The sequence below is a fragment of the Bombina bombina genome, chromosome 4, assembly GCF_027579735.1.
Source record: "Bombina bombina isolate aBomBom1 chromosome 4, aBomBom1.pri, whole genome shotgun sequence".
In the NCBI taxonomy this organism is placed as follows: domain Eukaryota; kingdom Metazoa; phylum Chordata; class Amphibia; order Anura; family Bombinatoridae; genus Bombina; species Bombina bombina.
In genome coordinates this window covers 789,333,279-789,358,307 of record NC_069502.1, presented here as the reverse complement: position 1 = coordinate 789,358,307, position 25,029 = coordinate 789,333,279, and the positions used below count along the sequence as shown (strand labels likewise).

General features: G+C 34.9%; 1 protein-coding gene across 1 annotated transcript; it reads right to left on the bottom strand.

The window, feature by feature from the left end:
• Nucleotides 1-7,990: 7,990 nt before the first annotated feature.
• AGT (angiotensinogen) lies at nt 7,991-23,748 on the bottom strand. Its single transcript, XM_053711178.1, has 5 exons — nt 23,592-23,748; nt 13,389-14,208; nt 9,284-9,551; nt 9,062-9,206; nt 7,991-8,546 (listed from the first exon to the last, which is right to left on the bottom strand). The coding sequence occupies exons 2-5, from the start codon at nt 14,176-14,178 to the stop codon at nt 8,358-8,360; spliced, it is 1,392 nt and encodes a 463-aa protein (XP_053567153.1). The 5' UTR covers nt 14,179-14,208; nt 23,592-23,748; the 3' UTR covers nt 7,991-8,357.
• Between the last annotated feature and the right edge of the window lie 1,281 nt (nt 23,749-25,029).

Sequence of the window (25,029 nt, the reverse complement as noted above, 5' to 3'; positions counted from 1 at the left end):
ATCAATTCAAAGCATTGCAAGATTTTTTATTGTAAAGTTGGACTTCGGTCCAGGCTTTTTTTTTAGCGAGTCTTGGATTTCAAAAGCACTTCGCGGGCGAGCTATCTAGTCACAGTGCACCAGATTGCGCCACTGGACTAAATGTAGCTCGCTCCCGCTCTGGTCTGGTAGCGGGAGCGAGTTACTTTTAGTCAAATTGCGCAATCGGGCTCGCTGTGACTAGACAGCGCGCCAGCGAAGCACTTTCGAAATCCAAGACCCGCTCAATAGAACCTGGACCAGAGTCCAACTTTACAAAAAAAATCTTGCAACGCTTTTAATGTATAAAGTTGCCGCTAAGATAATGTTATATAATTCTGCACACAGTGCAGAATTATATAACATTCTGTAAGTTTATTGTCCCTTTAATGTGGATGTAGCACTAGCATATGTATACTGATTTATACCATCATAATTATATATTAAATATTAGCTTCTGCTTATGTGACAATATTAATTAATGATAAATACTGCTGTAATTACTGATTCACAAATAAACATAGATGCCCACCCAAAAAAATGAATATCCATACTTGTAGGTCTTAAGATATAGAAGTTCCAGGCCAAACCAAGTTTCCATCAGCAATACAATACAATAATATATATCAACTGTGGTGGTAGGTAATGTGAAGGAGTTGATTGCAGACAAACTACTGATATTTGTATTGTTGCATTTGAAAAAAAGAGCAGAGCGTCTCTGTAAATAGTATATATTTGTCCAAATGTTCCGGATTGATGCAATTTGTGCTTAGAAATTGAGACAAGTTCCCAGTAATAAACCGGCATGGTAACATTGTGAGCTAATACAAAAAAATCATCCTGGCCAGGTTTCTAAACATGTTTTTATATTTGTTTTAATTATAATGTTGCAACAGGTTACTATATGAGCCATGCACAAATATATAAATGTATCTATAATAAGGATGCTGAAACCATAATGGGCTATAGCAAATAATGTCTACTGGATATCGCTGCAGGCAGACAGCATAAGCTGTCCGTATTTATCATTGAAACATAGAAACATAGATATTGACGGCAGATAAGAGCCATAGGCCCAGCAAGTCTGCCCCACCTTACCTAACAGTATAAACTTATCTAGTTCGTAGGATAGCCATTGCACAAGCATTTCACCATAAAAACTTGTGCAATGCTGCCCCCCTGCTCACTGGTGGCCAATTGGCTGCTAGCAGGGGCTATCAATCATCTTCATCAGATCCGGATGAATTCAATCCGTCACCTTTTAGGTGACAGAGAGATTAAGGAGCAGCGGTCTTACGATAGGCCTTCGAAACAGCATGATAAATGGAGCCCAATGTGTTAATTGTTTATACTGCACAGATTGAGACTGGATACATGATAGGGGAATGCAGAGAGTATGTTTTAGTGCAGTCCGATGCTAAGAGCATTAACACGGTTAGTAAATAATTGGTGATGTAATTAGCGATTAGTGACTGGATTAGTTTAGAAGTAGACATGAAGTTGGGATTTGTTTAGTAATTGGTAGGTTGTAGTTTTAACAATGTTCAGAATTACAGGCATAACAGTCTCTGAAGAAGTACCGGTTTAACCTGTGGAAAATCTTGTGTCACCTGGACTTGTAAATAGTAAAAGCACTTAAAGGGACATGAAACCCAATTTTTTTCTTTTGTGATTTAGAAAGAGCATGTCATTTTAAACCCCTTTCTAATTTACTTCTATTATCTAATTTGCTTCATTTTCTTGATATCACTTGCTGAAAAGCATATCTAGATATGCTCAGTAGCTGCTGATTGGTTGCTGCACATAGAGGCCTTGTGTGATTGGCTCACACATGTGCATTGCTATTTCTTCAACAAAGGATATCTAAAGAATTGAGCAAATTAGATAATAGAAGTAAATTGGAAAGTTGTTTAAAATTGCATGCCCTATTTGAATCGTGAAAGTTTAATTTTGACTAGACTGTCCCTTTAAGCAGTACTGCTCATGTAAGAGTCTTTGTGCTAGTGAAAGTTGATTGCACAACTGGAACGGAGAAACATGTTTATTATACTGATGTTACATAATAATTATAAAAAATTAGAACAATTAAGGTATGTAATCTTGCTTAAAGGGACAGTGTAGTCCAAAAAAAAATTTCATGATTCAGATAGAGAATATAATTTTAAACAATTTTCCAATTTACTTTTATCATTAATTTTGCTTTGTTCTCTTGGTATTTTTAGTTGAAAGCTAAACCTAGGAGGTTCATATGCTAATTTCTAAGCCCTTGAAGGCCGCCTCTTCTCTCAGGGCATTTTGACAGTTTTTCACCTCTAGAGGGTGTTAGTTCATGTGTGTCATGTAGATAACACTGTGCTCGCGCACGTGAAGTTCCAGTGAGCTAGCTCTGACTGGCTAAAATGGATGTCTGTCAAAAGAACTGAAATAAGGGGGCAGTTTGCAGAGGCTTAGATACAAGATAAAAACAGAGGTAAAAAGTGTATTTTTATAACAGTGTTGGTTATGCAAAATTAGGGAATGGGTAATAAAGGGATTATCTATCTTTTTAAACAATAACAATTCTGGTGTAGATTGTCCCTTTAATTTGTATGTATGTACCTTTCAATGTACTTTTCAATAAACATTTTTAAATTAAAAATGCTAATGTATTTACTGTATGGGGGCAGTGGTTCCAAAGCAACCTCTATCCCCTAAAGACAGCACACAACCTACGCACGATACCCCTTTTTTATAGAGAGTTCTCATGTTCTTCTAAATATCAAGTGATTGCCATAGAAATCACAATCACATTTCAAAGGAGGGGTCACATGTTCAGGTGCCTCTCAGCTGATCACCATGTCAACAGTGATCACTTGAAAGAACTGTAGGCATATGGCATCTTATTAAGAGGGTGGGATATCCCCTATGTTGCCCACCACAACTTGAAATGCCTTATTTGAAAGCAGCACACATTTAAAATAAGTTGTCTTGTATCTATCCATCTGTTAGCCACTTGCCATAGCAATGACAAATACCTCTCAGTATTGTTTCTAATTTTTGGGTTCTGGTGGCTTTAAAAAATGGACAATCTACACCAGAATGTTTATTGTTGAAAAGATAGATAATCCCTTTATTACCCATTCCCCTGTTTTGCATAACCAACACGGTTATTTACCTCTGTGATTACCTTGTATCTAAGCCTCTGCAGACTGCCCCCTTATTTCAGTTCTTCTGATAGACATACATTTTAGCCAATCAGTGCTGACTCCTAGGTAACTCCACGTGCACAAGAACAATGTTATCTATATGGCACACATGAACTAACGCCCTCTAGTTGAAAAAAAATATCTCATTTTTTTCAGATATGAGTCAGCCATTAAGGGTTTAGAAATTAGCATATGAGCCTACCTAGAGTTTACTTTCAACTAAGCATACCAAGAGAACAAAGCAAAATTGATGATAAAAGTAAATTGGAAAGTTGTTTAAAATTACATGTCCTACTATCTTAAAAGTTAACTGCAATGTTTTACAACACTTGCCTATCAGGGGGAGTCCCGATTTCCTCCCGGGATTAGAGTCGGCAATTTTTGATAGATGGCACACTAAGGATCTAAGGAGGGTTCAACAATTTATCCGAAAAGATATACACTGTGTAAAAACATTTGAGGAATTAAAAAATGAGTTTAAATTAGAAAATAGTGAATTTTTTGCATATCTTCAAATGTGGCATTTTATTTCAGAAATGGTTAAAAAGGTAGGATGGGATTGGGACATGGGCAAGGTGGAAAGCTGGCTGGCATTAATAAAGGGAGGTCACATGTCTATCACCTTTTGCTATACATCTTTGAATAATACCAAGGGAGTTTTATTCCTAAATCATTTAACAATGGAGTGGAACAGATTAATTGCCCCCTGTAGTATAGATTCAAAATTTCTCCAAAAATCTATAAGAAAAGTATCTCAGGCAACACTTTCAGCAACTTGGAGAGAAGCTCATATTAAACTATTGCATAGAGCATACTTTACCCCACAAAAGGGATATAAATTGCACAATGACAATTTTGACAAGTGCCCAAAATGTTCCTTAGTAGCAGCAGATCTAAAACACATGTTCTGGAGTTGCCCGAAAATCGGGCAATTCTGGCATAAACTTGAATATTGGTTCAATAATACACTGAAAGCCTCCCCTCTGGGTCTCAAACTCATACAAATTATATTTTGTATTAAACAGGGAGAAGTGCAACACCCTCAAGAAAAACTAGCAATACTCTCAATATTAGCAGCTAGGTATTTAATTATCAAATGCTGGAAGAACCACAGGGCCCCCACAATATTAGAAGTCAAAAACTGCATAAAAAAACAATGTATGTTAGAGCAAAGAGACACTAATATAAATGAGGAGAAAGATATTAAAACATTCTTCAAGAAATGGTCAGTTTTTATTCAAAGTTTCCCAGAAAGTGAAATAGAGCATTTAATTTTTCCTTTTAGAAATTCAGAACTGGTACAATTAAATATTTGGTAGCTGAAGTTAGAGCTTAATTTCCCCTCCCCCTTTTCCTCCCTTTTTTGTTTTGTTTTTTTGTTTATGGTTTTAATAGAATTGTTTTGTTCTGCTAAACAAGTAGGTAGATATTAGGGGTTTTTTTGTTATATAAATTGATAAAAAAGCAGACTGAATTTAAAAGTCAAGAATTCTTTATGTAAAAGATGATAACAAAAATTTGTCGTCTTGATCTTTGTTCATTATTTACCTTCCAATGTATGTAATCTGTCTGCTGGTGTTGTAAATAAAATATATATATAAAAAAATAAATTACATGTCCTAACTGAATCATGAAAGTTTAATTTTGACTAGAGTGTCCCTTTAAGAGGCATTTTTACCCCACAACAAATAAATATCTCATAACACCACACATTTGAAAGAGTGAGGTCCCATCATTTAAATAAAGGGTTTCATGTCCTTTTAGCTATGAAGTGATCAACATAGTAAGAATGATAACCTGGCAGCAACTGCTAGACTCATTTTTTTGTGTTGATGTTATAGCTCATTGATCAATTTTTCTCTGAACTAATAAATTTTGTCACAATAGTAGTACTAACAATTTAGTGTGGCAAGTTATTGAATGGGTTAGAGTCCCCAACAGAGGGGGTGATAGAGACAAACTGCTTCGCATGCGCGAGGCATTTTGGATCTTTAAATTGGAAACAAGGGCCCCTAGGGGCCTAAATATACATACAGATCTTATAAATTGCTGGAGATAATTCTATTGGCATTTGTCACAAGGACATAATATAGTTATTTCCTAGTCCTTCTTTTTGAAAATTTCTTTATATATCTTACACCTAGGATGATAATCAGAGTGAGCACTAAGCTTCTGACATATATGCTTATTCTGTTCTTGTTATAAACCATACACTGTCAGTGGCCTTACTAAAGATCGGCAAGATTTATAGCTCACTGTATTGAATCCCTTTCCTTATTGTCTTCTTCACATACCGACAATAGATATTAAGTGCATAGAGATAATATGTTACCAACATTATCTAGCTATAAGTTTACCGAAATAAAATGGGATTAAAGTTCCCTGAAGATTGCTAATGCTATAATGAGGAAGACTCAATTCATTTAGTGGGGAAATAGCTCAGGAATACATAAAAATAATATAATAGGATACATTGAGATAACTTCTCTTTAAATTGTCATGATGTTAAACACAAAGAATGACACCTCTTAGCTATATAACACTTAGAATTTGGCTGTATAACTTTTAGCAATGTTTTGATAAATCTATTATACAATAGATCAAACTTTACCATAATAGATAAATTGTATCATCCAACATTATTATCCATGTGTATAAAGTAACTTTATATATTTATTGTTAAGTAACGTTTTGTAGTATCAAAGTATCTGAATCTTCTTTCTCTATTGGATTAAAATATTCATATATGTGTAAGCTGGTAATTAAGGAGTTAAACAAAGACATTACACGTCACTGTGATTTGTAAATTTAAGGAGGCTGTGCATCTGAGACGGCACGGTCTATGATTAAGGCAGTAAGCTGAAACATGTCAGACCGCTGCTGTCTCAGATCTGACCTGTTATGTTTAGTGCTGTGATTTTTCAATTTTCACCTCGTATGGCAATAAAATTTACCTTTTAAACTCTTAAGCCTGTGGCCCCGACTCGCCCTTCTTTCTATTTTTGCTATGGATTTTATGCAGACTTACAGAGGTCTGCTGGCGGTTAGCGGGGAGCTCCGTAAGTGGATGCTGTGTTTGGAGAGGAGCGGAGCACATTGGTCACACCTGGCTGTGACGAAGGATCGAAGGAGGGTTCAAACAAGGAGGACAGACCGATACCGAGACCGGGAGATTGTGCAGCGATTGCAAACACCGGAGGACTAAGGTACTGTGCCCATTTTTGATTTGTGTCATTTGGAATTTGGATACTGCAGTGATACCCCCGTAAAACTATTGGATTCTGGATCTAACAGTTAAGTTTGAGCGCTTTATTGGGACTTTTTGCTTGTTTATGCTACTATATTAGGAATCAAAATAAATGAGAGAATGTGGTGAATGTTTAAATAGGAGATACTGGGGCCTATTTATTATGCTGCAAATGCAGCAGTTTCCGCGCAAGCCTTCAGGCCCGCCGGAAACATAAGTTAAGAAGCAGCGGTCTTAAGACCACCTTAACTCGTCCGCCACCTCTGAGGTGGTGGACAGCAATCATTGCGATTGGATACAATTGAGATGATTGACACCCCCTGCTAGCGGCCTATTGGCCTCGAATGTGCAGGTGGCGGCATTGCACAAGCATTTCACTAGAAATGCTTGTGCAATGATAAATGCCTACAGCGTATGCTGTCTGCATTTATCGATGTGTGGCGGACATGATTTCTGCCCGCACAATGTTAAATCGGCCCCATTATCTTTAATTCTACATAGAACAACTTTTGGTAAAGCTATTTTTTTTTTTTTTTTTGCTATGCTGAATGAGTTTGGACAGAGTAACATGCATACATTATTAAAATGGGTTAAACCAACTCTCTGTGAAATCAGAATCTTGTAAAAGAAAGGATGGCAGCAAAATGTGGTATTCAATTATTTATTGAGCACAACGACAGCAACGTTTCGGGAGCCAACTTCCTTTAATCATCTTTGGACTTTTCTGGATACTGTTTGGTCTTGGTGGTGGAGACCTGGTTGGCGTGCAGTGGTCTGATGTGCTGGACTGTCCTTATTTTTTTAAATCAGAATTTTGTGTAATCGTAAACATTTTTATATTTTTATGGTTTTATATTTTATTCCTACTAATCTGCATAATTGCAGGATAAAGCATAGGGGCCGAATTATCAAGCTCCAAATGGAGCTTGATGCCCCTGTTTCCGCACGAGCCTTCAGGCTCGGAGGAAACAGTAGTTATAAAGCAGCGGCCTAAAGACCGCTGCTCCATAACTTGTCCGCTGCCTCTGAGGCTGCGGTCTTCAATCCTCCCGATCCTATACGATCGTGCTGATTGACACCCCCTGCTAGCGGACGATTGGCCACGAATCTGCAGGGGGCAGCATTGCACAAGCAGTTCACAAGAACTGCTTGTGTAATGATAAATGCCAACAGTGTATGCTGTCGGCATTTTTCGATGTTAGGCAGACATGATACACTACATCGTATCATGTCCATCCGCACTTTGATAAATTGACCTCAGAGTGTCAAAAATTATAAATGTTTTATTCTGATTTTTAATTATTAATTTTAATTGAACAATATAGGTATAAAATTCTAAATTGTGATTTTGGGAATGTAAATCGATGCTAAATGTGGGACAATAAAACTGTGTTTTATTTAGGAAATAGTGATGCTGCTATTTTCTATTTACACCATATTTCCCCATCTAAATTATTGAAATAGTTTAGGTAAGGACACCAAAATATACATTTTTTTACATAGTAAATACTAATAGATTGCAACATATACAAGACTGCAGTTATTATAATCAGTAATAACATTTTTAATAATATTTTTATTTTACATGTGATTGTTTCATTGCCTTATCATATTAGTCGAACCAAACAGCGGTGCTAATACTACAAATAAAATATTATAACATCCTCATTACATTCATCAGTAACTTAATGCACTGTAAAAAATCTTTTTTTTTTTTTTTTACTGTATTAAGATTTCTGTATAGGTTTCTCCTTACATTTTCTTCCCTTGCAGAATATAAAACATCTATTATATATATAAGCACGCATATTTCTAAGAGATCTACATTGTTAAGGTTATCTCTAAAGATTTAATCAGAAATATGTTATAGCTGTTACATGACCTTACATTTGTACAATTTATAAAGCTCAATTCACATTCACCGGGTTTATAACTTTGCCAGCAAACAGAAGTGCCTTGGTTGTTCCTTCAAAGACGGCAAGAAAGAAAGGTTTGTTCAGTTTAAATTCCTTGGGTAGGGCCTCTTTATCCAGTGAAAGATCTTCTACTTGCTTTGAGTCATCATCATCCAGTTTAAAATAAACTTTATTTATAATCTGCAGCAAAAGCAAATTATTAAATGTTATTGGAGTTTGCGTGTATCTAGTGCTTGCTTAGTTCCTTCCTAGATCATTCTCTTGGTCTTTCTTCAAGCATATTATCTACAAAGAGCTCTTCTAGTTTATGTTTATCTTAATAATATAAAAAATTAACATTAGGGCTTGGCCAATAAAAATAAAAATATTAATTGTGAAGCTTGTTTTAAGCATTTTTTCTGACAAATTAAATTTTTCTCCCATTGTCCAGCCCCCTGCATCATGTGACAGACATCAGCCAATCACTAGTGTACGTATAACCTGTGAGATTGTGCATATGCTCAGTAGGATCTTGATCCCCAGAAAGTGTAAATATAAAAATAATGTGCAAAAATTGATAATGCAAATAAATTGGAAAGTGTCTGAAAACCGCTGCTCTATCTGCATCATAAACATTTTTTTTTTACTTGAGTGTCCCTTTAATATCTAATACATTTAAATAATGTTTAAAATTAAGTTAATTATCCTAATCTTACCTTTCCAACATTTAAATCTGTGTTGCTAATTTTGTCAAAATTTGCATTCTTTCCAAGTAGATACGCCAGGTTCAATCTGCTAAGCATGTCTTGGATATCGTAAGCACTTTCTATTTCCAAGGTTGGCATAGTTATTGTGATATAGCTGGAGAAAGACAATGAAATTAATTACATGTACTTACTGTCATTTGCAACTTAAAAGGAATATTTGTAGAATCATACCTGGTTGATAATCTATTTAATAATGTCAAATAAGACTTCCAAGTCAAGGAAGATTTTATATTTTCAATTGTGTTTCCATTGGTTGGCTGGATCAGCAACAAGAAGTTGTTTTGACCAAGTGGAATTCTTAATACAAGTTGATTGGCTCTGTCATCAATTTTATATTGAAACATTCCGGACACCGACATCATAGGTACAGATATTTTCTTGTCTGGCTCTATCCAAAAGTCTTGAAGTTCAGGTATAGAAAATGAATTCTTCAGCTTACCTAAACATGTAAACAAATGGTCACTAACATGTTTTAATTACTGTGTTTTCTTAAAATTTGTGTTTGTGTCATATGTATCTATCTATCTATCTATCTATCTATCTATCTATCTATCTATCTATCTATCTGTAAAATATTGATAATTACAATACACATTGTTTTAGCTTTGGAGCAAAAACTGCTAGAAAAGGATATATTTATATTCAAAGTGAGCAAATTATACAAAACCAGGGGCGTATTTTGGCCTAGGCAAACAAGGCACTTGCCTAGGGCAACAGATTGGGTGGGGGCAGCACCTTTCAGTTGTTTTAGAAGTATTATACAAGTATATATTTGGAGATTGTACCCAATCTAGGGGGAGCTTACAGTTTAGAGGTAGCTCTTTCATTCAACTAGATATTGCCTTTAGTTCTGTAGGCTTTCAGCACTTAGTATTGTGTTTCGGGGAAATATGGTTTATTTTTTTAGATATATTGCAGCAACAAATAGATGTGTGTGTGTATGAGTATAACTCTGTGTGTGTCTGCGTGTGAACATTTATTTTGGAAATGCCATAAAATATATATCACATTACTCCCTCACCAAAAAATATTATGGGCAAAAAAGGCCTAAAACCTTGGGGTGGGAGGGGTAGGGGGCAGCAGAATTTTGAGTACCTAGGGCAGCACAAAACCTAAATACACCACTTAATACAACTCATTTTATCAAGAGCTATTTGTCTATCAGCAGAGTATTGTATTAAGACACCGGTATGAGCCCACTAATAATGACAGTTTGTAAGCGTGGCTAGAAACGTTATGGCCCGGCTACAAACAAATAGAGTGCCATATGTGTGGTATATATAAAAGGTAGGCGCAAGTCAAGACATCCCAACCTGCAAAAACTCATTTCAGGGAGGTGGCTTCACCCGTTACTGCGCCGCCACCCCCTCTCCCAGTTATATATTGGACACCTTGAAACCCTAAATAAGATAGAGACTTATCATTAATGTAGATTCCCAATAAAGTCACATTAAAAAAAAAAGTAGCTTTATTGCACAACCACATACAACAAACCTATTTTCCAGTGATCGTACGCTTGTTGAATGCTTAAATATTTTAGAATACAAAGTTTAATTACGTGCAGTAAATAAGGTAGTATTTTCGTTTTATTTTATTAAAATCAGTGGGGGCTTTTTGGTTACTGATGCATGCTTTGAGGGTTCTTTAACATCCCAGCAACAAAAGGCATTCCTTAAAGAAACACTTTTCCAGATTTGGGCCACATTGGATCATGGTACTTCAGGGAGATTGCATTCCATTTGCTGGAATCAGGGAGCCGCTATTACAATCAGGGACACTCCCTGAACTTCAGGGAGAGTTGGGATGTCTGCAAGTCATATACTCTATTTTGATAAAGTCTACACTTTATGTAGACTAAACAAGTATGGGTTTTAGACTTGGTTGACAGAATCCAGTAACAGCTTTGATTGATACAAATTTATTGGTCTTTATCTCCCTTTTACGCTTTCAAATGACCATGCTTCTAATAGATTAGGTTAAGTAAATTAATCCAAAAATTAGCCACAAATGCAAACAATGTTTTGTATGGGTTTTCTATTGAATTGGAATGGTGTCCTGCCATTAAATTTAAAGAAAATATTTGTTAGAGCACAGCCTTCCTCTATCTTAAAGGGACATAATACTCATATGCTAAATCATTTGAAAGTGATGCAGCATAACTGTAAAAATCTGGCAAGAAAATATCACCTGATCATCTCTATGTAAAAAGGGAAGATATTTTACCTCACAATTTCTTCAGCTAATCAGAGAAAGTGCTCTGTGAAGTTACACTTCAGCTGTTGTAAAGCTGCAAGTATGAAAAAAACAACAACACAATAGCCAATCAGCATCAGCAGTGCTGAGGTCATGAATTGCTATGCTGTGATCTCATGAGATTTCACAGTAAACTTCCTTAAACTGAATAGGAAAATAACATGACTGTACCTGCACATGTCAGATGCACATTCACTTGCAAGACCTGGGACTACAGTTTCTTTACAATGAAGTGTGAATATTTAGGAAATTTTTAGGTAATTTTTTTTTTTTTTTTTACATAGAGGTGTTCAGGTGATATTTTCTAGTCAGCTTTTTACAGCTATGCTACATCACTTTCAAAAGCTTCAACATTTTGGTATTATGTTCCTTTAAGAAAGGGCTGCATAGTTGTCTGCTGCACCACCTGCAATTAACTTTTTCAATGTTCACAGAGGGGTGGAAGGCAAACAAGCAGGACGTCTTATGCTTGCTAGCAGTCTCCTTGTTGGCTTTAGGCGACTCCAGTAAGATTTTGAAGTACCCATTTTTTTTTTAAAGATTGATAATCCCTTTATTACCCATTCCCCAGTTTTGCATAACCAATACCGTTATATTAATATACTTTTTACCTCTGTGATTAGCTTGTATCTAAGCATCTTCTGACAGCCCCATGATCACAGGACATTTTATTTATTATCTATTGACGTGCATTTCAGCCAATTAGTGCTGTGTTGTACTGACTCTTAAATAACTCTATATAGCACACATGAATTAGCAGTCCCCTGTTGTGATAAGCAAATAAAAAGCATGTGATAAGAGACTGTCTGTAATGGCTTAGAAACAGGCAGACATTTAGAGGTTTAAATGTTATAAAGTATAGTAATAAAACAATGTTGGTTATGTAAAGTTGGGGAATGGGTAGTAAAGGCGTTATCTATCTTTTTAAACAATAACAATTTTAGTGTTGACTGTTCCTTTAAGGGCTAGATTACAAGTGGAGCGCTAAATTATTGTGCACCCGTTTGCAGGTGTGTGATAATTAGCCGGCTATTACAAGTGATCTTTGAAATCACTAAAAGTATTGGAGACTAAATTTGACCTACATTACCTATTTGAATAAATACTACACCACAAGGATAATATAAGGATTTAAACATTTTCTCTGACTTTTTAACAACTTATTTATATATAATATTTAAGATTCGATCGTACTCGATCGGGTTGATTTCTGGCGATTCCTGTCCGCCTGCTCAGAGCAGGCGGACAGGGTTATGGAGCAGCGGTCTTTAGACCGCAGCTCCATAACTTGTGTTTCTGGCGAGCCTGAAGACTCGCCAGAAACACGGGCCCACAAGCTCCCCATTATGTGTTTAACGTTTTATAAAAGAAAACATTTGAAAACTGAGCATGTGCAAAAACTTAAAAAAAGTGAACAGCCAAAATGGTCCTCAAAACAGGCCAAAATAAGTTTTCAAACTGTGAAGTCTGTAGAATTTGAAAAATCAAAAAACGTTTAAAAATCTGCTGGAAGAAAAGCTTCTTTATTTCTGTTAGATAGTAATATAGCTGCCACAGAGGGTCCCTGTGCATTGTATAGGAGGTGTTATTATACGATGGGGTAGATTTATTAATGGTCGAGCGGACATGATTTCCTGTAGCTCGACCTCGCTAAATGCCGACAGCCTATGCTAGTGAAATGCTTGTGCTATTTCGCCCCCCTGCTCACCGGCAGCATTTTGACCACTTGCAGGGGGTGTCAATCATCCCGATCGCATCGGATTTGGATGATTTCAGTCCGCCACCTAAACGATGCCTGAAACAATGGCCGTAGAATGCAGCATTCGCTGCTTAATAAATCTACTCCGATAAATGCTATTTAAAGCTTACAGGGTTTTCAAACGGAATGGCTTCAAATTGACAGACCTGTGAATAGCCATTCGAGACACTTTGAAAGGGATTTATGATGGATTGGAATATACATACTTGTTATTTGTTTTAGAGTGTTATTGCATATTGTGATGTAGAAATAAATAGTACTTACCATTAAAATACATGTGGCTTGTAAACAGGAAGTTAGCAGAGGCATCTATGTCTTTCAATATATATTTACTTTTCTTTGAAGACTGAACTTCTAGGAATTCATTGATTACATCTGCAGCATTAAGAGGATTTTTAAAATCGATCGATGCCAAATAAATACTATCTGCTGATGGAATCAAATTTTCTACAAATTGTTGAGATATTGGGACTCCTTTTGCAACAAACATACATAGTATCTTGAGGGCATCAATATTGGCATCTTCTGAAAGGAGATTGTCAATAGCTCTGAGTGCGGAAATTACTTTAAAGCCATCCACTTTAGACAAACAGTTTTTATCACCTGATGGGTCAACAAATCCTAATATTTCCTGTAGGTTAGAGGAAGTATTTTTGGAGGTACCTAGATAAAAGGACACCAATGAACTATATAGGTTGGTGTAAGACATAAGGACAGTATCTTCTGTATTTACATCCCTCAATACTTCAAAAATGCGAAAGCCAAGATGATTCATTAGAGATGTCAAATAATTTAATCCTTGACTGTTCCCTGGTCTTTGCGGGGGGGTTTCTAGAGATATTTTGCTCTCTAGGAGATCTTCAGGCTTGATGTTTAAATCTATGTAGACAGGCACAATTGTATCTTCTATATTAACGGTTTTATTTTGCTCGGTATCTTTTTGACACTGTGTTTTATTGAATGCGTATAGATTGAAAGGGTGAACATAGACTCTGTTGCACACCGAGGCACCAATAAATGCCGCAAAACATAGCAAGATAAGTTGACTGGTCATTGTTAACGGTTACGGGTGGAAATTTGAATCCTGTAAAAAAGAAAAAGAAAAATTAGTTTTCAGTTTTAATATTTTTAATCCATTTTTTTGATAATATATAATTTTTTTATTTTATTTTTTAAGTCGATCTTACACCAACTGCATTTCAGTTGGTGTAAGATCATTATACAAGATCAAGACAGCCATAATAAAAAGGGGTTTGCTTATGTATCGTGAATGGAATATGATACCTTAACTTTTAGGTTTTTTTTGGGCACCCTTAAAAATTAATAACTGCTGTTGTTGTTGTATTTGATCAGTCACAATGCAGTTGTCAGCTATATAATTGCTGACATGAATTTTATTGTTGAAAAACAATCAGTTATGTTAAAGGGAAATTGTACTGAAAAACTATTTTCCCCTAATGTGGTTCCAATGACTTGTTACACTAGCTGCAGAGTATAAAATGTATGAGAAATTGCTTCTTTTGGTGTATTTTTGTAGATGAAAACCACAAGCCATTAAAATGTTGTTCTTGGAAATCACAATACATTAAAATGGGTTGAGCTTGCAGGGAAATCAAATCTTATTTTATCCCTTTCTGTACACACACATGCTCCTTTATATTATCTGTGGCTGTATACCAAAGCTCAATACTTAGAGAGAACAAATTAAAATTAACATTTTATTACTTAAAGGGACAATAAACCCAATTTTTTCTTTCATGATCCATATAGAGCAATGAATTTTAACCAACTTGCTAATTTACTCCTGTTATCAATTTTTCTTCATTCTCTTGCTATCTTTATTTAAAAAACAGGAATGTGATGCATAGGAGCTGGCCCATTTTTTATTAAGAACCTGAGTTATGCTTGCTTATTGGTGGGTAAATGTAAGCCTCCAATAAGCAAGCACTATCCATGGTGCTGAACCTAAAATAGACTGGCTGCTAAGATTTATATTCGTGCTTCTAAAATAAAGATAGCAAGAGAACGAAGAAAAATTGATAGTAGGAGTAAATTAGAAAGTTGATTAAAATTTCATGCTCTATCTGAGTCATGAAAAACAAAAATTGGGTTCAGTGTCCCTTTAAACCCCATTGCAGTGTAATTTCTTCTGTCGGCTAAGTTTACATAGCTTTTTTATAGCCAATACTAAAGTATAGAAACTTTTAGTATATGTCGGGATACCACAGGCAAAATCAGCTATTTCAAATGCCAAAATAAATATAAATTAGCTATTTGTAAACAATTTAATACACTCCAGCAGGTAAATGGATTATCAGGAACAAATTAAAGGGAGAAAAAGTAGGGTACCATTTAGCACACTGTTTTCTCTGTTCCTCAAGTTTAATTTAAAATGTCTTATGTTAATAATCACAACACAACAATAATAAACTTATATAGATATGACATAATTAATTGTTACAGAAAAATAAAAAAACAAAAACAAAAAAAGATGCAAAGGCATTAAGATATACATATGGTAATATTTATGAGACTTACTTAAATTCTTATAAGCTGTGATTAATTCCTATATGTTAAATTACATTTAGATGCAGTTGGGTAGATTCCCTAATAATTTAAAGTGCTCTCTAGATAGAAAAAATACTACAATTACTATTTAGTTCTATGGTGCAGAATATTTCATACCAAAAACTCAGTGATTCGTCTCTATATGAAAACAGCAAAGGAATTGAGATTTTTTTCTAACATTGTAAATATGTTTTTAGTTTTAGTTTTTATTCTAAGTTAACCTAGGCCAGTGTAATTTGAGAACCAGCTCAGAAATTTCATAAATATTAATAATAGTTATATATATATATATATATATATATATATATATATATATATATATATATATTGGCTTGTTATAAATAAATTTTGGATTTTATTATTAATTATTATTAATGAACTACAGAATGGATAAACCTCTATATTTATTATCATCAACAGGTACATATTTTGGCGTAAACCAACTAGGCCAGTGCTTAGGGTAGCAGAATGTATGAGAATGGGACATTTTAAGGGTAGTTCTAAGGCATAATGAATCCTCACTCCACTCTTATTCCCTCTAAATGTTTTATTAATAAATGTAATTCAACCAGTGATTGTTCTTTTTTTTATTTATTTTTGAGGGGGAGTGTGAGTGTTATAAATATAAATGAGCTAAAAATGCTGGGGGTAAAGGTTTGGAGGGCAGCAGATTTACTAGTGTCTAGTGCAGCACAGAAACTAAATACACCCCTGATGATTATTATTCTTAATATTAGTAGCATAATTGTTAGCATTAGTATAAGTATGTGTATTTGCAATTTGTCAACAGATTCTGCAGGGGGTACAATAATTAAAGAAAAGAGATAAACAGACTGAGACATAAGAACCTACAATAGCTAGCTAATAAGTAGTTGTTGGAGCTATAGGACAGAGGTGTAGCTTTCCTCTCTGTAGGTCTGGGTCTGAAAAGGATATTGAGTATCCATCATGAAGATTTGGTCTATAGATGTAAATTAAAGAGAGCATTTCTGGGGGTAGTGGGTAATTTTGGAATGTTTCTAACATATTATCTTTCTACCTTCTATAAGCAAAGTGCAACCTAGGCATGAAATACATTAAAATGTTGCTTCTGATTCCTTCTTTGGTTTTATTTCAATGTGAAAAAATTGACATTTTACATTTGCTTTAGAGCGCTGCCCCTATTCATCAGATGTGTTTGCACCTTATTCTAAGGTAATACTTCAGGATGTCTAGTTTATATTTGATTCAAGAGAGTAGAATGGCTATATTAAAGGGACATGAAACCCAACATTTTCTTTCATAATTTAGGTAGAGCATACAATTTTACGCAACTTTCCAGTTTACTTCTATTACCAAATTTGTTTCATTCTCTTGGTATCATTTGTTGAAGGAGCAGCAACGCTCTACTGGTTTCTAACTGAACACATGGGTGAGCCAATGACAATTTGTATATTTATGTAGCCAGGAATCAGCAGCTATAACCTAGGTTCTGTGCTGCTCCTGAGCTTACCTAGATAAACCTTTCAGCAAAGGATAACAAGAGAAGGAAGCAAATTAAATAATAGAAGTAAATTGGAAAGTTGTTTAAAATTGTATGTTCTGTCTAAATCATGAATGTCTAATTATGAGTTTTCTGTCCCTTTAAACTGTGAATGACAACTGTTGCTGAACAGGCTTACCCACACCATAAATCTAAAGTAGGGTAAACTACACTATCCTCTTTTCTTTCAACTTACACTAGTTTTGCATCTACTGGAGAGGAGCAGAGGTTTATAAGCTGTTATATTGTGTTGATGTTTATACTCAGCTTTCTTAGTTTATGGTAGAAAGAGAGCAGAAAGTAGTATGATCACCAAAATCCATTTTGTATGCCCAGGGGCATATTAAGGCCTAGGCCAACAAGGCCTGTGCCTAGTGCGGCAGATTTTGGGGGTCAGCACCTTTTGAGTCCCACTACACACACACACTAGGGCAGCACAAAACCTAAATATGCCACTGTGTATGCCATAATATGGAATTTGAGGTATATGCACCCATCAAACAATAAAACTCAGCTGCAATCTTATATTGAACACTGTTAAAGTACAGAAGGTTTTAATTTATCTTCCAGAAACAGCATTTATTTCCAATTACAGTGATAACTCAGCCAGAGCTGATCAATTTAAAGACTGTATTATGGAAGTAGGAATCAAACACAGATTGATTTGTGAAGTGGTGGTCTCAGTAAGGTAGGATCAAATATAAGAGCTCCACTAAATGTTTTTTTTTTTTTTTTACATTAAGAGGATCCCCGAACAGAATTAGCCTTCACTCACTCAGTTAGGAAGAACAATCAGTTGACTTGAGTTGGACCATGCACCCAGGCTTGTCTTAGGTTAACTGCCCGAGTCACTGGATGATAAAGGTTGCTAGGTGAGCACCCGGAACTGTGAGTTTTGACAGTGTCATGTGTACCCACTCTGATTTGAGAGTAAAGTCCACCTCAGTGTTTTGCATATGTCTATTTCTATGGAGAATTACAAATTATTGTGACACCCTTGCATTTCAGTGTGTTTGATTGGAAACTAACAAGTGTGGCAGCTTAGATGTTGTGTGTATGTCTACAAAAGATTACAAATATCTGGTACGCACCCTTGTTGAGTGAGTAAATAACACACTATACCTAACTGTTTTATCACTTCTCTAGAACATTTTATCAATCAGCAGCATTAGTAAGGGGAACGATTTGTCAAGGAGTCAGCAGAAATCATTTTTTATCTGAGTGGTCAAAAGTCCTTGAACTCATCTTGGCTTTATGTGGAGTGAAAATCAATAACAGTGTAAATTAACAAAAGGCAGTCTAATGAAATCTGGATGAAATATTACGCTATAAAATATCTTTCTAATTTAAATTTAAAGGGCCAGTCTACTCCAGAATTGTTATTGTTTAAAAAGATAGATAATCCCTTTATTACCCATTCCCCAGTTTTGCATAACCAACACAGTTATATTAATGTACTTTTTACCTCTGTGATTATCTTGCATCTAAGCCTCCGCAGACTGCCCCCTTATTTCAGTTCTTTTGACAGACTTGCATTTTAGCCAATCAGTCCCCTCTCATAACTTCACGGACGTGAGCACAATATTATTTATATGGCACACATGAACTAGCACTGTCTAGCTGGAAAAACTGTCAAATGCATTCAGATAAGTGGCTGCCTTCAAGGGCTTAGACATTAGCATATGAGCCTACCTAGGTTTAGTTTTCAACTAAGAATACAAAGAGAACAAAGCTAATTTAATGATAAATGCAAATTGTAAAGTTGTTTTAATTACATGCCCTATCTGAATCATGACAGTTTAATTTTGATTAGGCTGTCCCTTTAAGAGAAAGATATTTGTTGGAAAAAACATAAGGCATTAAAATGACATTAAACACCTCAAGATATTAATTACATGTAGTAAAACAACTTTGCAATATACTTCACTGTTTATTTTGCTCTCCTTTCCTGTAATCTAATTCTGAATATTGTGGGCTTTCCAATTCATGTTAAACATGGAAGTGCAGACTCACAGTCATTGGTTGCACACTCTAGTCAGCCATTTATAGCCATTCCTAATAGGCCTCAGCAGAAAAGGTAACCTAAGTTACAAAATGGCGGCGCCCACTGCTTTTTGCAATTTTTAAACTACATGTACAAATTATTCTCATGCTAATTTTTGCTCTAAATACATCATTCAAGCAATGATATGTAAGTGAGAAACAAAAAAAAAAAGTATGCCCTAATCGGGAAGCCCTTTTCTATAACTATATGCAGCAGTAAATATCTATATGTGATCTATAGCTTCACAAAATGTTAGTAAAGTTAATAATGTAATACTTGGTGACATGGTGATAAACTGTAATCTAGATTTTAATGAGATGTCTTCACTCACTCAAATAGGCTGTGCAATCAGCGAGTTGGTTGCAATTTATTTTTATCAGCATTGGCATTTTTGCAGTTAAGTTTAGGTCTAGCTCAATGCACTGCATAACACCATATTGTTTGTGAGAATGTTACACAGTGATTTGTAGTGATATTTGTTTGCATTTAAATATTAGCTTTACCCAAATTTATTTTCATTGTATTTTAATAGTTTTTTTTTGTTTTTTTAAACACAAGTATATCAAGGCATGTTTGAATTTTGTCACTACCATTGCTAAAGTAAAATTGGGATTAAGTTCTAGATAATTTGATTAATTAAGATTGAGGCTCTGAGCATAGTCTTGGATAGTCTTGCTTTGTGTGCCACAGTATGACTCTAAATAACAGATAAGGCACCATTTCGTATTGCATCCCATTACTGTAATGCTAAAAATAGACATTTGAGTACATAAAACCAAATAAACTCATCAGCAAAGTCATAATTAAACTTTCACGATTGAGAAGGGGCCGATTTAACAATGGCCGAATGGCCCTGAATATAACTGTTTCCGCGTGAGCCTTCAGGCTCGCCGGAAACAGGAGTTAAGAAGCAGCGATCTTAAGACTGCTGCTCCTTAACTCGTCTGCCGCCTTTGAGACGGCGGACAGTAATCCGCCCGATCTCATACGATCGTATTGATTGACAGCCCCTGCTAGCAGCCGATTGGCCGTGAATCTGCAGGGGGCGGCATTGCACAAGCAGTTTACCAGAACTGCTTGTGCAATGATAAATGCCGACAGTGTATGTTGTCGGATCATGTCCGCTCGCACTTTAATAAATTGCACCCCCCCAGAGCATGCAATATTAATTTTTTAAGATTGACTTTTATTAAATTTGCTTCATTCTCTTGGTATCCTTTGTTAAAGGGACACATTAAGGTTAAATTAAATTTTCATGATTCAGATACAGCATGTAATTTTAAACAACTTTCCAATTTACTTCCATTAAAAAAATGTGCAGTCTTTTATATTTACAATTTTTGAGTCACCAGATCCTACTGAGCATGTGGAAGAATTCACAGACTATACGTATATGCATTTGTGATTGCTATCACATGGTACAAGGGGAGTGGAAATATACATACCTTTGAAATTTGTTATAAAAAAATCTACTACTCATTTGAAGTTCAGACTAAGTGCTATTGCATTGTCTTGTTATCTTGCATTTGTTGATTATGTAAATCTAATGTGTTAACTGGTCCTTTAAGGAGTAAGCCTAGGTAGACTCAGAAGAGCTGATAATATTGCACATATCACATATCTGAGGATGGTGCACATAACACTCTATTTGTAGCAGTGTTATACTTTTTTGCAAACACAGCTGCCATAGAGTAAAGTGCACACTCCTGAGCTCCTGTGAGCCTACTTAGGTTTAATCTTCAACAAAAATTTCAAGAAAATTAAGCAAAATATACAAAGTTTGTTTGAACATTTTGAACGATTTGTCTAAATAATCAGATAGATAGACAGGGTTTGTTGGGTATATATTTAGTGGTGGTTCTACATGGGGCCTACAGGGTCCAGTGCCCCTGTAAAAAAGTCCCTGCCACCCCTGTGCCCTCCCCCCCGAGCTGCCCGGTAATATCTATTAAAAAAAACGGACATAGCTCTTAACAGGATTCATAGTGTGTTTCAACTTTTTTACATCCGGACCAGGCCGCATCCGGCTGTACCCAACCTACCCAGCCCATGTTCCACCCACAACCGGCACCCCTTCTAGCCTGCTACTCAGCTGGAGCAGGGCTGAGCCTGGACTACTAGTCTAGCAGACAGCAGGCACAGCTTGCTTCCTGATCTATGTGTGCTGTGAGACTGTCAGACGTCACGTGACCACGTGCGTGCCGTGAGAGAGAAGTCCCGCACTGTGAGGGGAGTATCAGTAAAACCGGGGTGACCCGGGTAAGTTAGCGTTTATGGATGGTATATCTGTGTGTATTTGTGTGTCTTATAGGGCATATATTACCTCATAAACAAAATATTATGAATATTATACAGTTACCCTTTGAATAACATTCTGTGTATAATTGTCTGCAGCAATGTTATAAGCCAGACTAATCCTCGCTTCTACCTACTGCAGATGAAACCAAACAGCAATTAAATTAAGTTCACTCATTTTAAATATATCCGATGCATTTATTATGTTTTTTATCTTTCATTTGTATTCTGTCCAAGAAGTTTTAGTTGGGACCATTCCAATTAATGTTTTCAGTTTTTTTTGTTGGCTAGATATTGAACTAGGGGGTGATTGTCCCCATGCTGGTTATATATTACTAGAAAATATTAATAATGGTTTAGGTTTATGTGATCTGCTCTCATTTTATTCCTATATACCATATACTATGTAGATAGTGGGATTTTATAATATGATTTCCAACAGGTTAATCCTTTATACCCTTATACCACTACTGTGAAGCCTGAAGTGGATTAGTATAACGTAATTACCTCCAGGTCTCTCTTGTATGCCCATAAAAAATATTCTGAAGGCTGCATGGGTGGATTTGCCCACAGACATTTTTTTTATGCCCAATAAACATTCTAAAGACTGAAGAGCTGATTTGAGGTGCTAGTTGCCTCAATGCTGTTCCTATGTTTGGAAGGCTCAATATGATGCTAGGGTTGTCAGCTGTCCAGTAAAATCTTCACAGAAATAATGGACAGTTAAATGTCCAGTATTTTAAACTGCATTTTGATAAATAATACATTTATTGAGTAAAGTATTCAACAGTATCTGCCCGTGTTAAGTAGGGAGGGATGGTTACTTGTGAAATGAGATGTATGACTCTACGTTGTTTTTCTTCTTCTAGTAGTTTGTTTCCGTTTTTTAATGTGCCCCTCTGATTAAACACTGGCCCCACCTTGCCCCCTCCAGTAAAATATGTCTAGAACCACTACTGTATATATTACAAAACCATATTAAATGGATTTTGTAAAAAAATACATTTTTTAAAAAAAATAAGAATATTGATAGATAAGTATGTTTGAAAATTGCTAAGTGAGTCACTATTAAATAGGTTAAGCTATAGTTAATTTTTATTTACAAAAAAAACTATTGGGACTTTGAAACATACAACCTTTTCAGTTAGATGCTTATTATTGTAAAAATATCAACAAAAATAATTAACAGAATTAATAATGTAATATAATCCAGAAAACATCAGCTTTCATTACTGATTTAAAAATCAATATATATCAGAATGAATCACTTTAAACTTAAGACATATTTCTGTATGTATTTTATTTTGTCCTCATTGGTCCAATTTTTGACATATCAGTCATTAATTTGTTAACCTTAACTATATATTAAAATATAAAAAAAATAAGGCATCCAATTTAAAACTGCAAAAAAATTAACTTACATACAAACACACATGCAGATATAGCAGATATATTATTGTCATGACATATTTTTTGGTTTTGCACACCCCCAAAAAAACAAAAAAAACTCTTAAAAGGATAAAGTACATATTTAAAATTGATGCAAGATAAATCCTCTCAGTCATGTGCATTATGTTTTAGATGTTGAAAATGTACCACTTTAAATGTAAATGCCATTATATCATCTAAAATTATATGTATTTTTATATTAAATAAATAAATAAATAAATAAATAAATAAATAAATAATAATAATACTGCAAGCTAATTCCATGGGTTATACCTAACTGGTGACTTCTGCTGTAAAAGTATTTTTTTTAAATACTATGTTTTAACACCACTTATAGTAAACCTTATATATCATACAATTCATGGCAAAATATCAACTAAATATAACACAGAGAACAAACAATAGCATTTGTAGAACTAATGCAAGACAGGCTTTCTGCCTCTCTGTATAGCGTTAAATGGGAAGTTTCTAAAACGCGAATCAACAATTTATTTTTTTCTTATAAACTCTTGTGCTATATTTGTGATGTCCCAGCAGACCTGATCAAAGAAGACAATTTACATAAAATTAATTTAATATCAATACATACCTGTACAGCAATAAATGTTTTCAACTGAAGATCAGTACACGGTTTTTGCTCTGGAATTCTGGACGCAACTGCCCTGTTTGCTTACGCTTGTATTTAAACAATTGCATAACTACAATTACTTATTAGCTAACATATGTGTGCCCCACTAATGGTTCACAATGTTCTCACTGTTTATTTATTTATTTTTTCTGGTTCTACCATCCTCTCTGTGCAGTTAAAAGGCAGAGAGCAAACATAAGATAAATCAATCCCGCAGCATGACGCAAATAAATAAACATGTGTGACATCTGTTACACAACAGGAGCTTTTGCTCAGTTCTGTGATTTATTTTCCAGTTATTCCTGAGTTTTATCTTTTGTTGAATTGCAATATTTGTAGTCATTTACAACAGTGTATCAAGACATTATTTATTTATTTTTAAATCAAATGATTTTTAAAGGGAAATTTGTTGTCAAAAAATGTTGCAGCTAAAATTTCTCATATTACCATCATCCTTTTTATACATATTATTATACATAAATGTTATAATTAGGTTTTTATTGGATGTTCAGAAGTTTGTTTACAAAATGTGACCAGAAAAGTAACAAGATATTTTTGGCTAAATGTCATTGACAAAGTCCAACAACATTGGGAAAAAGATAACGTTTTCCTATTAATGGTTTAACCTTAAGCAAAAGAATAAATGACTAGATTATGAGTGTAGCTGTAGTTTTTACAATCTCATTTACACAAGTATTGCACTTGGTGGTTTGTGTTCTTGAAAGATACAGTAGGTGTGCACACAGCGCCTACACAGATAGACACAAGCTCCCAAAAAGAGATCCCTGAAAAACTCAAAAAATAATACTTATAGTGCAAATAAGGGAGCGCCAAGAAGGCTAAAGTATCACTCTATAAAATTAACACTCTATATTAAAATGTAAACATTTAATTTGAAATAGATAACAAACAATAGGGTACCATATATAGGTAAAAAAAACACTAGTACAAATCATATATATAAAAACATATAGACAGTAACAATATATACTAATTAACAGTGTTATTTATATATATTTATATATATATATATATATATATATATATATATATATATATATAAAATTATCCAAAAAATATCCAAAAGGTGTAAAAAATAAAATCATATAGTAACCTGTAAAAAAATAAAATCACATAGTATATATTGCTTACTGTCTATATGTTTTTATATATATGATTTGTACCAGTGGTCAGGGCCGCCATCAGGGGGTGACAGGGATGACTCCTGTCAGGGGCCCCATGAGGCAAGAACAACAACCACCAGAGGGTACTACAGCAGAGTGTTATTGAGCATGGGAAATGCTATTACAAGGAGTAAAGCATTAGCATTTGAGAGGATTTCTCTACACACAGACTTGGCACTTAAGTTTGTACAGTGTGTGCCTGAGTCAGACAACAG